At 49.7% G+C, this 17,238-nt stretch overlaps 1 protein-coding gene across 1 annotated transcript; it reads right to left on the bottom strand.

Annotated features, from left to right (window-relative positions):
- Positions 1–2,672: 2,672 nt before the first annotated feature.
- Hand1 (heart and neural crest derivatives expressed 1) lies at positions 2,673–5,240 on the bottom strand. Its single transcript, NM_021592.2, has 2 exons — positions 4,488–5,240; positions 2,673–2,992 (listed from the first exon to the last, which is right to left on the bottom strand). Exons 1-2 carry the CDS (start codon positions 5,028–5,030, stop codon positions 2,885–2,887), a joined length of 651 nt encoding a protein of 216 aa, NP_067603.1. The 5' UTR covers positions 5,031–5,240; the 3' UTR covers positions 2,673–2,884.
- Between the last annotated feature and the right edge of the window lie 11,998 nt (positions 5,241–17,238).

The following is a 17,238-nucleotide window of genomic DNA, read 5'->3' on the forward strand; positions in this document are numbered from 1 at the left end:
TCTTGTCGATCCTGTTGTTCTAAAGGCTAAGTCATAACCAGTCTACCCTAATGGAATGATTTAAGTCAGTCGCTAGCCTGCCTCCGGTGGTCTTCAGTTGTCTTCAGCGTGGCTGCTGCTACCACCGGTCTGAGGAGAGCTCAGGCTCTGAAGATATTTGCTAAGGTGGGAGGCTGAAAAGGACGGGAAGCCAGGAGATTCTGTAGTCATGGCCCTGGACAGAGCTGGATGATTCTGGAACCCGGACTGAGGCTGGTTTACCTTAAAGCTGCGCAGTCCCTTTCTCACTCTAGGGCTGGGCCTTGGTAGGGCCAGGGGCGGGCGGGTTGTGATTAAGCCTTTGAAAACCCCGGTCAGTCTCAGGATTTAGTGCCTCATGAACATTGGTCCTCACTTGCTGGACCTGGGAATGGGACCATAGGCAACTGAAGTTCCATTTAGGGGTCTAACCCCCTCAGCCTAAAGGTTGGGGGCAGCTGAACCTGGTTGTCCCCGGAAAAGCCTGGTTGTGTAGGTTGTGCTGAGGAGGTAACCCAGGCTAGGTACCCTCTCCACCCCGGGGCTGTGAGGAAAGAGGACGCGGGTGCACATTCTTCCCGAGCTTAGGATGTTTTGCCATGCTAAAAATAGAAACGGGAACGGGGACCCCTAAGAGAGTTGGTGATCAGGACCTGAACTAGAATCCTGGGTTCGAGTCTAAGGAAGGTTTGTTCCCTGGCTCCATGTCCTCACGCGGGCCAGAATTTCCAAAGGAGAAAGAAAACCATAACGAGCCTCGGGTTTCCTTTCTGCGGGTCCCGGAGGGGCCTCGGAGGCCGGGGGAGGGGAGCACCGGTCGGCTCATTACGACGAGGTGTTGGTCTAGTTAAAGCGCGGGCTTGTTTGATCTGGCGGCGGGTGGCAGAGGGAAAGAAAAAGAAAGGGTGGGGGGCGCGAGCAGGGAGAAACTCACACCTCCCCCGCCGTTTCCTAGCGCCCATAAAACACCTTTTATTAACTCCTTCGCGTCCGGAACGGCCCGCGTGGCCTCGCAATTCCTGCCACGGTGTTTACAGCCGAGACTAATGGGGCCCCATATTCACCCTGATGTCGGGTGGAGGCGTCCGCCCTGGATCTCCATCTTCATCTCCAGCCACAGCTCAAGGCCCCGGAGAGACCTTCCCTCCTGGCCCTCAGCCGAAACAAGCCAAGATCTGAGCACGCGCACTCAACGCCGAGTTCGGGGCCCGCCGTGGACCTGGGAGCTGTGGCCAGACAGCAGGCACTCGGTGTTGTTCAGACGCAGGAAACCGATTGCTCGCACGCGACCGTTATTCAGTACCGCGGAGATGCCTGTCTTAGCGCACCCCCGTATTTAGCTCTCACCGCACCCCCAAGCAAATGCTCCAGCAGTGGATGCGCTTGTGAGGACATGGAGGCCGGCTCTGGCCGCACGCGCGGGTATCATACACCACACTTGTTCTCATAAATATTTTAAGTGTTCTGTTGCAAGAAAAAAACCTCAACGTAACCATCAACATGAGGTTATTTATGTATAAAATAGCAATCACATAGAAGCAAGTCTTTATTGCCTGCGGTGCTTGGAGTTGGGCTAAGAGGACCAGTAGAGTCCCAGGCTCTCTCTACAGGAGTGGCTCTCATAGGAAGCCGACACCTATGAGCTCAGCATTCTCCAACACAGAGGCGGGGCTCCTTTGTGTGGTAGCACCCCTTGTACCTCCACAAAAGCTCAATCCACACACCAGTGTGCGAGCTGGCCTTAGGAACTCCCAATCAAGTAAGTCTCTATATCTGATTGCTTTCTCCGGCTTCTTTCCTCCCATTTCCACGAGTGACTCCCACCTGATGCTCTCTTCTGAAAACTTGACTCTACCTTCCTCATTTTAAATTCTCTGCCTCCCTCTTTCTCTCAGTTTGATTTGGTACTTATCAAAGAAGGGTAAAGGGAGAGGCTACAGGGGCGACAGCAGTACCACACAAGGCTTCGAGATTCTCTGAAAACTTTTTTATTAAGTCAAGAGCATAGATACTGCTTTGGCAAAGGGTGGGGCTGCGAGTGGTCACACTGATTTGAGGTAGAAAGAGGGTGGGGGGCAGGGAGATGTATACCTGAGAGCAACAGGCACGATAGGTAGTTTAAATACGTTACAAATTCGGCAACGAATGGGAACGCTTTTATTTAGAAAGGAAAGGAAAGAAACGAAGGAGAAAGGGAGGAAAAGAGGGGTAAGAGGAGAGGAAAGGGGAAAGGAAGAGGAGAGGGGAGGGAAGGGAAGGAAAAGGAAGGGAAAAGAAGGGAAACATTTCCCTCGGAAAGCAGAGGTGCTGCGGAAGGAAACAACGCCTTCCCTCTAGGTAGGAAGTGTAGCGACAAGAAGGAAAACCACCACTGTTCAGGAGATACCAACCCAGGCAGTGTCAGTCTTCCTGGTTGGAAACTAGCAATTATTCGTATTGCATTTTAACTCGAGAAGAAGGCGTCCACGTACTGACGCAGAGCCAAGAGGGGGACAAGAGAGCGAGCCAGAGAGCGCAGCGGCTATGGCCTTTGGGATTGAGTTCCACTCAGATGGGTTGGAAGGGTGTGTCTTTGGGGGCTTGGGCTTCTGCAGTCCCTTCTTGAGTCGAGCCTCCAAGAGCCGCCGTCGGCGGGAAGTGAACATATATATAAATTTCTCTTTCTCTTATGTATTAACAAATTCAAATGACATTGCACGTGCGATTCTAGTGGGTAGTTGCAACCGCCGACCCGCCGGCGCTCGCAGAGACTGGGCAAGACGCGCGCGGGTACCCGGAGACTTGCCGTGGCCGCTGCGTCCTGCCCTCTCCTCTCCGGATAGCCAGGTGGGCCAGCCTTGGCCGGGTCCTCGGTGCCGGCCTCTTCTCACTGATTTAGCTCCAGCGCCCAGACTTGCTGAGGCCAGCCAGTGCGTCCTTTAATCCTCTTCTCGCTTGGCCCCAGGGCAGGAGGAAGGCCTTCGTGCTGCTGAGGCTGCCAACAGACACAAACAAACAAACAAAGGCGAGAAAGTCAGGTTTAAGTTATTCAGTTCGGTCTCCTCGGCTTGGAGGGGAGTTGAGGAGCAGTAACTAGGCTTCGTCCTTAACTAAGTGACAGATGTCTGTTTGTTGAAGCCTACAATCAGGATTATAAATCTGTCTTTATGCTCTTAGGTCCTGGGATCTGGGATGGTCTGACCAGCTTGAGGAGGTTTGCTACCGAGAATTCGCCAAATCTGGGGAAACTGAACCTAGCTTTGCTATCTTGGGCAGAGGAAGCCCACACCACAGAGGCCTGGTGTGGGAAGGGTGGGAATAGTAATCCACTCTATAACTCGTTCCAGATTCTCAGCCTGGTGTAGGATCTTGGCTTGATGGACGTTAGGTACTGGCTAGTACCAGTGCTGGGAATCTCCCTCACTACCTAGGGAGGAAAGAATTGGCCTGGCCTCCACAGTCCTGCCCAGCTCTCGTAGCAGGAACCCAGTGAGGTGTTACTTCACAAGTAGTGCCCTACAAGGATCAGGATTGGCCCTATAACTGCTTCCAGCAAGGTGCTCCTCCCTCCCGCCCGCTCCCCAGCCCAGGCCTCAGGCGACTGAGGCTGGAAGTCTGTCTTTCCGGTGGCTCCAGGTAAGTTAGCCCTACTTTGCCACAGGCCCGGAGGCTCAGATAATAGACACCAAGGTCCCCCAGTCCATACAGTTGTGCCTAGGCCTAAGTCTACCAAACAGACAGAACTCTGGGGGCCAGAAATCCCACCACCCTAAAGAGGAAGATCAAAGTGGAGAAGACCCAGAAAGGCTGACTAGGCAAGCTCAAAGGCCAAAGCCCTTCCTGTTTGTCGCATATACAAAGCCTTGAGACTGTCTATCCCACCACCCAGGTCCCAGACTAGACCCAGACTAGGAGCAGACTAGAACCATAGTTGAGCTGATTTTCCACCCCACTTTTCCCTCCAGTGGGCTTCTGTTTCTCCAATTAGTGCTTAAATTGAGGTAGATAATCCTTTCCAATAAACCCCATGGAAACCGGGTAATTCAGATATTCATAATTAAGCAAATTAGAGTATGAAGCTCGTATTCATTTTTTGTTTTGTTTTGTTTTTACTTTTAAAAAAATGTTTTGGGAGAACTTCATACGTTAGTTAGCATTTACGTCATTTCCTACTTTCATTCTCAACCTGGCTTCCAGGAGGGCCCAGGAAAGAAGACTCAGAACACCTTCAAATTTAAAACAAACTGTAATACGGAAACCCAAGGTTTTCAGTTCATTTTGTAAGGCCCTAGGATCACTTTTAAAAAGCAAGATTCTGTGTTCACTCAGTAATGACTGTGCACACAATGGCAGACCGCGTCAATCTCAGAACCCTCCCTAGCCTTTCAGAATCACACCCAGAACAACACCGTTCTGCCTTGTTTGCAGGCCTACTCTTACTTACCCCAGCCCGCAACCCTTGACTGGAACTTATAAGCCCCTGGACTCACCGACTCCCTTTTCCGCTTGCTTTCGCGACCGCCATCCGTCTTTTTTAGTTCAGCCTTGAAGGCCTCGGGGTCACCTGCTTGTGCATCCTTGGCCAGCACGTCCATCAAGTAGGCGATGTAGCTGGTGGCCAGGCGCAGAGTCTTGATCTTGGAGAGCTTGGTGTCCGCAGGCACATTGGGGATGCACTCACGCAGCTCCGCGAACGCACTGTTAATGCTCTCTGTGCGCCTCCGCTCCTTTTTGGGTCCTGAACCTTTTCGCCTGGGCAGGCGGCCTCCAAGAGCCTCCAGCCGACCTGGGCTCTGACTCGGCCTGGCATCGGGACCATAGGCAGCCGCTGCTACTGCGGTGGTAGGTGGTGGCCCGCCGGCAGGGAAATCTGGGGCAGCATCAGCCGGGCTCAGCAGCCAGCTCTGGAAGTAAGGCCGCTCCTGGTGGCAACGCGAGGCCGGACCAAAGAGGAAGGGTTCGTGCAGCATGGGGTGCGGCGGGTGTGAGTGGTGATGGTGGTGATGGTGTGCGTAGCTGCCCACGAGGTTCATGTTGGAGAGCCTCCTGGCCTGTGCTGCCAGCCCAATTAGCACCGCCCCATGCGCCCCACAGAAGGGGGTCACCGTGGGCTCCAATGCAGCGAATTGGCTGGGTTTTGGAGGAGTCCTGAGCAAGGCTGGAGATGACACGAAGGACCTGCGGACTTCTTGAAGGTTTCTGTAGGCAGCGAGAGAGAAGGGTTCGGATTTCCAAAGAGCGGGTTTAACCCTTCTGCGGACTTGCCACCAGGATCCTGCTTATATAAGGCCTTGCTTTGATGTCAACCTCTAGCTGGAGCCAATGGCAGGAGGAGGGAAGGGGGTGGCAGTCCCAAGTTTTATACTCAGCAAGCGCCACACAATTCTAAGCTGACCACAGGGACTGAAAACCGGCCCCGCCTATGTCCCTCCCCTCTCCCAGTTCCCCTCCTGGGAGGGCGGGGGCTACGAACTTGAGGCCAGGCCTGCTCACGCCCTGCACTGAACCTACACCCTTTCTTCTTGGATCCAAGGAAAGGATTCTAGAATCATCCCTTGGAAACAGACAGCTTCATCAACACACACACACACACACACACACACACACACACACACACACACACACACACACACACACTTGATTTCACAGATAGATTTCACAGATAGGGAAACTGAGGACCAAAGCAAAACTATTGTTTTCAGGTCTGAAATTCAGAAATTCAGAATAGGATATCTAGCCTTCCCGAATCCGAATTTTAAGAACCCTGCTCATCGTGGGAGCCTGAAGGCCATCGGGCGCAGCAGGGAAGTAGACTAGGCCCTAACACCTCCAGCCCCGCCTTTAGGTTCTCGGCTTCAGGCTGGACCTGGAGCTACTGCCCAGCAAGGTGGTTCCCAGAGATCCAGTTCTCGCCCAGCTGCCGACTCCCAGAAGAGCCTTCAGAGGCCGAGGTGGAAGTGGGCGGGAATGGGAGAGCGCTTCCAGCTCTTGGGCACTGACCGGTTTGTTCCGGGCTTGGGGGTTGGGGGTGGAGACCGTGGCTGATCTCTGCTCCTCTAGCCTCTCAGGCGCCTGATTCGGTGTAAACGCCGGCAGGCCGAGCTGGTGGCGAGGCAGCCTGGCGGCGCCTTGGCCCCGAGGCACGTCTGTGGCAGGACTCCCCAGTGTCTTCGGAAGATTCGCACGTAGGGCTAGGAGCCGGCGACTGCTGGGCTACTACTCCATCTGGCTCACCACCTGCATGAAAATCTTTGATCCCGTAAAGATACTTCCCTTGAAGCTCACACTGGAAGAAACCGGCCCACCCCCACCCCTGATATCCACGGAGAAACCACCTCGGCGCTTCACACGCACCCCGCTGAGGCAGGGTCTATCTGTAGAGCCTTGTGCTGTTCCCCTTCAGCCTAGAGCACTTCTCCAAGGCGGAATTCTATAAAAAAGATGGCTTTCCAAAAGTTAGGAACTTGGGCGACCAGGATATAGGCTTTAAGCCTGAGACTCTGGGTCTTCTCCGTCTTTCCATTAAGGTCCCTAGGACCCCCTCCAACCTCACCAGCCTTTCTGGTCTCTCCTCCTTTTCTATGTGGGCTTTGGGAAATATGCCTTTCTGTCAAATGTCAGTTAAGGGGGAAATGCGATGATGTCAAATTCTTTTTAATTCGCTTTTGATCCAGCCACTCGGAAGTTGCTTACTGAGGCCCATCTTGTGAATAAGACGATTAACAGGCAGGGACAGTGGGAGAAAGGCCACCGTACGCAGACGGGATGTGAGGTCCAATAGCAAGTGGGTAAGTGAAAACGAATGTAGAGCTGGTCGTGGGCTCAACAGATGACAGCCCTCGTGTATAAAGTCCTAGGAATGTACGCGAATTGAGATTTCTGCGTGTCTGTGCAAACGTGGACTTCTGTGGGAATACGCTCACTTTGTGGCGTGGATAGAAGCTAAGTCGCTGAGGTCTGAGGGCCAAGGTCCCACCTGTGGGGAGTGGCTGTGCAGGAGGTTGTGAACAGCAGTGGAAAGAGGTACTGGGAACCTCACTTTCCTGCCCCAGGCGAACTGGAAACCCACCGCTTTGGCCGGCGCCTGGCGCCCGCCCGCAGCGCTGGGGTTGGGCTCAGCTAGGGACCTGAAGAAGGCTCCCCGGGAAGGCGCCGGTTCCGCAGCTGCTCCGCGGGTCCTTGTGCCCTGCGGGCTGGGAGTCACTCTCAGGATGAGGGAACCTGGATGGAAAAGAATAACGCCTCGAGAAGGGGCTGGATTCTCAGCTCAGCCTAGTTCTGATCCAGCAATCTTCATCCTGGCCTCAGTGGCAGGTCCACACACACAGGCTTGTCCCTCTGCTGGCACACACAAACATCCATGTGGTGTTCTTACAGATGGTGTCCACCTTAGCAGTAATAGTGACATGGCATGCACGCACTAATGCAAGATCCACACATTCCTAGGATTTTTTTCCTACAGGATGTCTGTCATGCCCCGGAGTGGGTTACACATAGGAGCTTCCAATTTGGGTACTCAGGGGATAACAAGGCCAGTTTTACCAAAGGCACATACCTCTAAACACAGGATGTAGGGGTGCACACACGTTCTCACAGCATTTTTAATTACATTGAATTATTTGTAAGGAGCACGTGGGTGCTGTAATGTACTTGGGGAGTTCTCTCCTTGCAGTACCTAAATCCTTGGGATTAAACTGAAGTGGCTAGCCTTGGGGACAAGCACTTTTACCCGCTGGGCCATCTTGCCAGACCACAAGCATTTATTTTATTTTAACTAATTAATTAATAACAGAGTCTCACCTAACCTAGACTGCTTCACTGAGTTCTGGGTTTTCAGGCAGGAGGTCACCACCACACCCAGTTTCCCTTTCTATCTTTTTACAAATTCTTCAGAGTTATATCCATAACCCAAACTCCCAAAACCCCCAACTTACCAGTGGTACAAGTAGCGTGAGCTAACTTAGAAGGCTGAAGCAGGAAGGTAGACTTGGTCCAGGAGTTCCGTTAATCTTTAGTGGATGAAAGTCAGGAGAAAAGATCTAAAGCTGATTGGTTTTAATTCTGGATTTTTATTTATTTATTTATTTATTTATTTATTTATTTATTGGTTTTGGTGGTGGATAAGTGCATAAAGTAGATTTGATATCGGAAGTGTAAAATTTAATGTGAAATGTTATGGTTTCTATTCCAAATGCTTGTTCTAACTGTATAAACGTTCGTCGAGTTAAGCAGATTCTGGGTCTGGTTATTTCGGATGTGAAAATTTTTTTCTATTTATTTGTACATTTTTTAAAAAATGTTTATTTTTATTCATATGAGTACACTGTCACTGTCTTCAGACACACGTCAGAAGAGTGAATCAAATCCCATTACAGATGGTTGTGAGCCACCATGTGGTTGCTGGGGATTGAACTCAGGACCCCTGGAAGAGCAGTCGGTGCTCTTAGCCTCTGAGCCATCTCTCCAGCCCTATTTGTACATTTTTTAATAATAACATTTATTTAAAAAAATTAAACAGCAGACTGGGCAGCACTGAAAGCCAGTCTCAAAACCAACAATAGTATCAGCCTTCCCAAACATACACACACACACACACACATACACACACACACACACACACAGAGAGAGAGAGAAGTAAAAAAAAAAAAAAAAAAAAACCACTAGACAACAAACATGCATACAGACCCTCAATAGCTCATGAGTAGGCATTCTCATACATCTGCAGGCTCCATAGCTCCACAAAGTCTACATACCCAATTTGCCTGCTGCATGGTTTCAAACATGATGCATATTTGGTTTTCCATGTATTTACAGCCTTAGGAGATAGTCACATTGACAAAATAAAATTGTACAACAGTGCTCATATTATCAGGCCACCCACAAGGACAAAGGACACTCACATAGGGGCCACACCAGCATCCTTATAAAAAGGCGCAGCTTTCTACCCAGCAATGGGGGACCACTCTCTTGACATTACACAGGTCACTTAGGCCTGCATGTCTGGCCTAGATATTGCACTAGAGAATGGATTAAGTGCAAGGGAAGAGGCACCCCCCCACCCCCCACAATCCCAGAGGCCCCTGAAGGCTCCCAAGTCACCTGCTTCCCAATGAGTGTTTAAAAAGCAGGGTGCCTCCCCCTACCCCCAACAGTGCCTCAGGATCTGACTCAAGGGGGTTTGTGTAAGACCTGGTGGGACTTGGAGTGGGACACTCAAAATTATGAATATCAAGGAGAGGACAAGGTTTCTAGACTCCAGGCCCATTCTTCCAAAGTGCATTGAATGACACTTGGGGCTCAGATGAGCCCAAGACAGGGTGGGGAAGGGACGAGGTCTACTAGTGGGTTGCTCTTTTTCCTGACTCAGACTATGCGATAATGTGGGGGCTTGCACGAGTTTGAGCAGAAGATGAGGCTTCCAGTTGTTTGTTTATGGAGTTGTTTGGTTGTTTGGTCTTTGAGTCTCCTGATAACCCAGGCTTTAGCTCAGGTGGAATTTAAACTCCTGATCCTGCTGCCTCTGTCTCCCAGGTACTGTGACTTTTAACCCTGTCAAATGCTGGCCTCCTCTATAAGGTTACTGTTTCATCTCCAAGCCTCAGTTTCCCCATTTGCAGAGAAGGGGATGAGGTTAGCCAACTGAGTTTATAATTTCTGTCTCTTCAGGATTGGTTGCATAGACCTGCCAGGGTCAAAAGAGGAGATGTGGTCTACTCTCCAGCCTTCTTCTGCAGATCAAGCTTTGGGAGCCATACACACTGGGGAGTCTCCTGTCAGCCCCACAAAGCTGTCGGCTTCCCAGGTCTGCCCCCAGTGATACTCTGGCAAGTAGTCTTTCAAAGTTCACAGACAGGAGAATACAATCCTCTGAGGTTAAATCAATGGTGTCCCAGAAGCAGGCAATAGTCAAACGGCGGAGCCCACCTGAGTTGGAACTGTCAGCTCTGCTCTCTCTCTTTCTCTGAATCTGGGCAACTGGCAGTTTCCTCCGCCTGCCACTGAGATCCAGTGGAAGCTTGAGTAAGGTTTGCCAGGGATGGAGTGGTGGTTGAAGTGCCACGGCACCACATAAAATAAGAATAAACTCAACTCACAACATTCGTGAGTGTTGGTCTGATGCTGGGGAACTGGAGGAAAAGCTGCACCCCTCCCCCCAACCCCGCCCCCACTACACAGCAAAATCTGCCAGGCCACCGGATTCTACTGACACTGGCCTCTGCTGGTGGGGTTCGGTCCTCTCCTTGTCCTACTGGTCTTATAGAACCCAGCTGCCATCCCACAGGATAAAGATGGAGTCCAGGGGAACCCGAATCCCAGTCCCATACCTTCGCCTGGTTTTATCTGCCAACCAGTGTGGGGGATGGGGTCGGCTACCTCCTAGGCCTTAACTTCCCGGATGGTTCTGCGATGCCCTGGAGAGAGGCTGGTCCCCTTTCTGCTCACCCCACTGCGGCCTGCAAGCTCCAAAGAGCGCGCACCCAGGCGCCCACAGCAAACCCCGCGCAAACCCCGCGATCCGCCGAGTCCAGTGACCTTGACGCCACGGGCAATCCCCGCACCGGACCCCTTATCTAAATAGGGCAGTAAATCAAGGACCTGTCAGGGTTCGGGTAATTACAGGAACTCCATAAAAAGGACCGGGCCGGCCGCCTGTTTATATTAGCGCGGTGTAAAATATTCTCGCTGTCTTAGGGAATCGCGTCGCGCAGGAACGCGCTATAAATCAGCCCTCGGGCCATTTGCTGCGGCAGCCTGAGCGCGCAAATCCCTTAAACATTTCTTGGTCGCATCAAAAGAGGGTCTTGGGTTTTCCAATCTGGCCTGACTTGCTCCCCTGAGCAGAAAGAGATAGCCAGGGAGGGGCTGGTGTCTCCAGGACGCTGTTAGAAAGTGAAGCCTTCTCACTTTGGTGTGAGGGACTTGCAGAGATACAGGAGGGATCCCCCACTTCTAGCTTTCCAAGGAAAATGAGACCAGAGAGGGGAAGGAATTTCCCTATGGGCACACAGACTAATAAATAGAGCTTAGACCTTGTGAGCCTGGAGAGGATACCTCTCTCCTTGTGACCCCTTTTCTTGAGATGAGCAGTGGTCTGGTCGGGGAAAAGTCTAAGCCAGAAGTGACTTTTATCTAACATTAAATTCATAGTTTCACGAGAGTATTCTTGTCTTCTCTTCTGACTCTTCTGACTACTTGTAGAAGGGTGTGGCCACACATAGGTCCTCCAGGGCTGGGTGAAAACACACACACACACACACACACACACACACACACACACACACACACACACACACGAGAGAGAGAGAGAGAGAGAGAGAGAGAGAGAGAGAGAGAGAGAGAGAGAATAAACCTTATCCATTCTTACATTTTTAACAACCTCAAAAAAAATTCAAAATCTATTTAAGGTAAACCCGCCACTCCTGCCTTTTTCTAATGAGTAACATAAATCAAGCTTACAGAAAACGAATATTAAATTTTCCGTGTCCTCCCTCCAGGCTGAGACCGGAGGATTTTGAGAGAATTAAACATGATGTGTTTTCTCCACCCCCTCCCTTTTCTGCGCCCCCCCACCCCATTCTCTTTCTCTTCCGAAGTCTGTAAATGACAACGTGTTTACACAAGTTTTTATGTTGTCTGAGCTTCGTCCCGGCTCCGTTCCCTCCTGTGTGTATTTTCCGCACTGAGAGACGTCTGCTTCGGGAAGCCAGGAAGCCTTCAACCTAAACAGAACCCAGTCTGATTGGAAAGTGTATTTATTTGAAAAATCGTAACTCACAGTTTTGGTGAAAACGGCCCCCAAATTTATGGGATGGCTTGGGGTGCAGTGGTCATAAATCAAGAAAAACCGATACCTTCTGCCCTGCCCCCCCCTACAGTACCCCCAGCACTGGGGTGGGTTCTGAGGGAGTCCCTGTCCTCTCAGTCCCTGCTGCAGCACTCAGTGGACCGGAAGGCAGGTGGATTTCTCTCACCAGACCCGGTGGCAGTTTCATCTGAACTGATCAGCTAACCATGCTGTGTATTTGGGGTGTATTAGTTTTGTTGTGCTGTATTTGGAGTTCTAGTAGTTGCTCTCAGGGCTGCCACCGACCCAGCCATTTTATACTTAGAGGGTTATGGGGCTGGGAAGGTCAGTTTTGAGGCCTGAGATTTTGCTTCCAAACTCTGGGAAGTTCTTTCCTTCATCAGTCAAATTTTAACTCCTGGGGTAGGGATGGAGGTAACTCTGTAGTTCAGGGAGTATACCAGACATACATGGGGCCCTAGGCAACGATGTTTAATCCCCAGTACTGCATGAAGTCCCAGTCAAGACCAAACCAATGCACTTTACCCAGCTCCCCCAGTCTTGATGAGGGCTGGGGTTGAGGGTGGGAGGGTTCAGGTAGAGACCACGCTGATCACAGAGGCCACTGATGGTCAAGATGGGGTGGATTTTTATATTAAACCTTTACTTTCTCCTATTTATTTATTTATTTATTTATTTACTTACTTACTTATTTTTGCTGTGCTGGAGATCAAGCCCCAAAGCCTTGCCCGCATACTAGGCAAGCCTCTCTCAATGAACCATCTCACCCCCAGGACCTGCCTCTTTCTTTTGACATGGTCTCATTGTGAAGTCCATTGGCGTCAAAGTCACTAATTAGCTGAGGTTGATCTTGAACTCCTGGTTTTCCGATCTTCCGTCCTCCATCTCCCAAGTGGGAGGCCACTATGCCTCATTTTTTTATACTTGTATTTCTTGGTGCTCAGTGCTTTTCACTCGCAGAACCCCCATAGGAGCCAGGAACCTCTGTAGGTTTACCCAGCTAACCGAAGCTACCTCAAGGGGAAAATTCCTCGAGGCTCTAAATTCCATTATCTTTTTCTCTGAGAGAAGGCAAAAGAATATGTAAGACTGGAAACCACAGGTTGTATGGCAGGCAATTTTCTGAAACCCTAAGTTTGCCAGCCCCCAAAAGCTCCTTGGCTGGGTTTGTCATCAAGACAAAAATAATCAATTCATAGTAGCTTTTAGTTGAAAGAAATGCATACATTTCAATAGAGAGAATTTTTTCTGTGGATGGAAGTCAGAGAGCTGGTGTAACACAGCAGGTATCACAAAGGGTGGGGACAGCGGCCTCTCTCCCACTCCCCCTTCTTTTTAATTTGAAGCTATAGTGGAGAAACAGATAGTACCCCTCCTCTGCCTTCTAGACCTATGGTGACATTGCCCTAAGTCCCTAAATTCTCTAGTACTACTAACAGCTGGAACAGAAAGCTTAGAGACACCAGGAATACAGATGTCAAACTATGGAAATGGTCTCATTAGCTGAACCCCTGCAGCTTGGTATAGGTGGCTTGGTATTGGGGCATTCCAAACCCTTCCTCCGCCCAACAGCCCTTAGAAAGAGGTTTCAGCCTGACAGTTAGTCTGATTCTTTTAAAGAGGTCCAGGCTACATCCGTCATTTCTCCCATAATGGTCAGCTGTAAACACACTTTAAAAGAGAAAAACAAAAACGGGATTTAGGGTCGACAATGGCAAATCGCTTAGCTCTGGGCTCACTGGCAGAGACTTGGGAGAGAGACTAACGGCAGCGTTTTCCACCCCCCCCCCCATTAAAGTTTAAATCTCACGTGGTTCTTTTTTTTCTCCTTTGCTTGCAGTGGGGAGGTCTTCATTAAAAAGCTAAAGATGGGTGGGAGGCATTGCATGTGGAACGGAGAAGCATCCCCCTCCCTGCCCCCAGCTTCACATTGCTTCTCCATCCTGTCCTGTTGTCCTGGAGAGAATTTCGAGCTGAATTACAAGGGGCTGGTGGAGAATTACTGAAGAAATCAGAATCATTTTTTTCCCCAATACTGGTACTGTGGATTGAACCATGGGCTGGATTCATGTACACCAGGCAAGCGCTCAGCCACCAAGCTACTGCCCCAGCCCTCAAAAACCCTTGAGAAGAAACCGGGTGCTCAGGAAAGGGGAGGTTAGGATGGGATTCCTTCCAGGAAGCCTGAATTTGGGCATATCTCCTCTCCGTGTGGTCTTACTCCCTAGACTCTTGGACAACCCCATCAAGCCACTTAACAAACACCAGGGGACTGGAGGTTGTGTTCCTCAGTTTCCTATGAGCCACCCCAGAATATGACTAAAAGAGCAGGTTTTCCTGGCTGTGGAGAAGGCCCCAAACCCAAACCCAGCTGTGACAACGCTTACTAAATCCATTTCCATCCAAAGGAAACCAAAGGGTTCGAACAGTCTATTAACAGAAAGGGTAGGAGTGACATGGGAAGAAACAAAGGTGGCGTGAGAAGAGAAGAGAAAGGAACGTTCCAGAAAACAGAGCAGAAATTAATCTAATTGCCTGTTCTCTCCTGCCATAAAGAATCACAGAGGAAATCAGATCTTTCATGTACATTTGAAAAAAAAAAAGAAAAAGAAAAAGAAAAAACCAGTCAGAATCCGAGCTCACCAAAACCCATTGTGTCTCCAGCAGAGACTCCTAATTGAAAGAAATTGAATGTGCCAGGAGACCAGGCATCCACAGAGCCAGGTTTTCCCCCCCTAGGGCGTTTGCTACGGAGCCAGAGAGAATAAACACGGTTGGAAATACAGGCTAATCGGCAGGCTTGAGGAGAAGGGGACCTTCGGGAAGCCCAGGGGAGTGTGGAGGTGGGGGCTAAGAGAAGGCAGATGCTTCCTTCCACTCTGCATTAGATGGTAATGGTATATCTCTCATAAACAGCCACGTGTCTTTCTCAGCTTCTCACCTGACATGCTTTTTGTTGTTTAACTTCAGCTGTGACAGATGATACTAACAAGCACAGAGGACTGTGGGGTTGGGTGAGCAGAGGGACAGAAGGCGCCTTTCTAAGAATCGGAACAGTGCTGTGATTTGTAGGCAAAGGCTGTTATGCAAACCCTGGGCAAGAAGGAACCACAGAATCTGGCCTTCGGAACCAGTCGTCACAATGGGCTAGCATCACCTCTTTCTCTAGACTCTTTTGGGCACCTTGATTCATTGCACCTGCTAAAAACATATTACTGGATACAGTTAGCAGTGGTACTCAAGGAGAGGGGGAGGAGTCAGCTTTATCCCAGTGTCAGCTTAGTTCTTTTTTTTTTTTTTTTAAAGATTTATTTACTTTTTATATATGAGTACATTGTAGCTGTCTTCAGACACCAGAAGAGGGCATCAGATCCCATTACAGATGGTTGTGAGCCACCATGTGGTTGCTGGGATTTGAACTCAGGACCTCTGGAAGAGCAGTCAGTGCTCTTTTTTTTTTTTTTTTTTTTTGTTCTTTTTTTCGGAGCTGGGGACCGAACCCAGGGCCTTGTGCTTCTTAGGCAAGCGCTCTACCACTGAGCTAAATCCCCAACCCCTAGCAGTCAGTGCTCTTAACCACTGAGCCATCTCTCCAGCCCTCATTTTTTTTTTTAAGATTTATTCATGGGGTTGGGGATTTAGCTCAGTGGTAGAGCGCTTGCCTAGCAAGCGCAAGGCCCTGGGTTCGCTCCCCAGCTCCGGGAAAAAAAGAAAAAAAAAGATTTATTCATTTATTATATATAAGTACACTGTAGCTGTCTTCAGATACACCAGAAGAGGGCATCAGATCCCATTACAGATGGTTGTGAGCCACCATGTGGTTGCTGGGAATTGAACTCAGGACCTCTGGAAGAGCAGTCAGTGCTCTTAACCACTGAGCCATCTCTCCACCCCCCAGTTCATTCTTTTATATGTCCGGGACTTTTTCTCTTCTTTTCTTTTCTTAGGAAAGTCTATTCGCTCTGTGTAAGAACACCTTCACAGCCCCTGTAAAGAGCTTGTTGCACACAGCCCTTAAGGGAGAGCCTGTTCTCAGTAAGCCGAACACTAGACAATGAAGCAGGGGAGGGGAGCTTCAAGATACATAGGAATTTCGAGGAGAAGCCACGTAAATTGTAATTATAGCTCAGTGGATACAGCACGAGGGTGCTGTGAGGGAGGCCTCCCATTCCAGCCCCAGCACTGGGGGTATGGGTGGAGGCAAAAAGATCAGTTCTGCCTTTAAAAAAATACAGTTAACCAAGAATGAGCTATTTACCTACAAAAAGTATTCCTCGCGTTATCAAAACGCCGTCAGAGAAAACGCCGTCAGAGAAACCACTATACAACAGCAACTATACGAAAAGTTACTATGCAAAATGTATCAGTTGGAAGAATAGGCACAGGAGGGAGCCTCACTTTTCTTTATGGTAACAATCTACCTTGGCTAACAAACAGGACTAGGGTTTTTTTTTGTTGTTGTTGTTTTTGTTTTGTTTTCCCCAAAAGCCAACATATTCTTAGATACAGTATTGTCTCCACTGTCCCACCTCAGACACAGAACATGGAAGGCTCCAAAACATATTTGCTGAAAGAAATAATTGCTTACACGCAGTTGTGGGTGGGACTCCATGGGGCTCTAAGGCCGATGCTCCAGGAATTTAAAAGACGAAGCGTGATTGCACACAAGTGTATCTGTCAGTAGGACTTCTGGCAGGCCAGTGCGCATGCTTTTTCTCCAAGTCCTGTCTCTTGATCTGACAGACTCCTGCCTGCTCCATCTGATATTTTTTAGTGTCCTCTTTGCCCTCGGCAGCCCGCACCATCAACAAAGGTTAGAATTGAGATGTGCCTTTCCTGCCTGGTGAGACAGAACAGTGAGGATAGAGGTTTTCTTCAGGCTTCAGGGAAAACAAATGTACAGAAAACACCAGAAACGGGGGAGATGTGTAGTAAATAATTCTTTCTCCAAACTCTTGAGGCTAAGTCTTCGGTCCCTGTGTACAAGGGTGGCAGGATCCTGTGCCACCACCCTCTCCTGCATTCTCCACTTACAGTCTGAGGGGCTCGAGGAAGGAAGGGCACCAGAGAACTCAGATTCAAGCCCCATCTCCCCAGTACTTAAGGAGGCAGAGGCAGAAGGGTGGTCTCCAGTCTGAGGCCAGCTTGGTCTACAAAGTAAGTTCCATTCCAGCCACTGCTAGTGAGAGCAGCAAACAACCAACAGCTAAACAACCTACAAAAACAATCCCCAAGAAAGCGATACAGTATTAACAACAACTCTTTTACACGGCTGCATGTCTGTTTCCGGAAGTAGTGCTGAGGACCTCATGCAGGACCTCACAATCTCAGGCTACACTCTAACCTTATTATTTACTGTAATGTACTTATACTGAGTAAGTTACAACAGATACTGACAATAATTAAAGGACTTAAACCTGCCACCCGGACAATGT

Source organism: Rattus norvegicus, chromosome 10 (genome assembly GCF_036323735.1).
Source record: "Rattus norvegicus strain BN/NHsdMcwi chromosome 10, GRCr8, whole genome shotgun sequence".
NCBI classification, from domain to species: domain Eukaryota; kingdom Metazoa; phylum Chordata; class Mammalia; order Rodentia; family Muridae; genus Rattus; species Rattus norvegicus.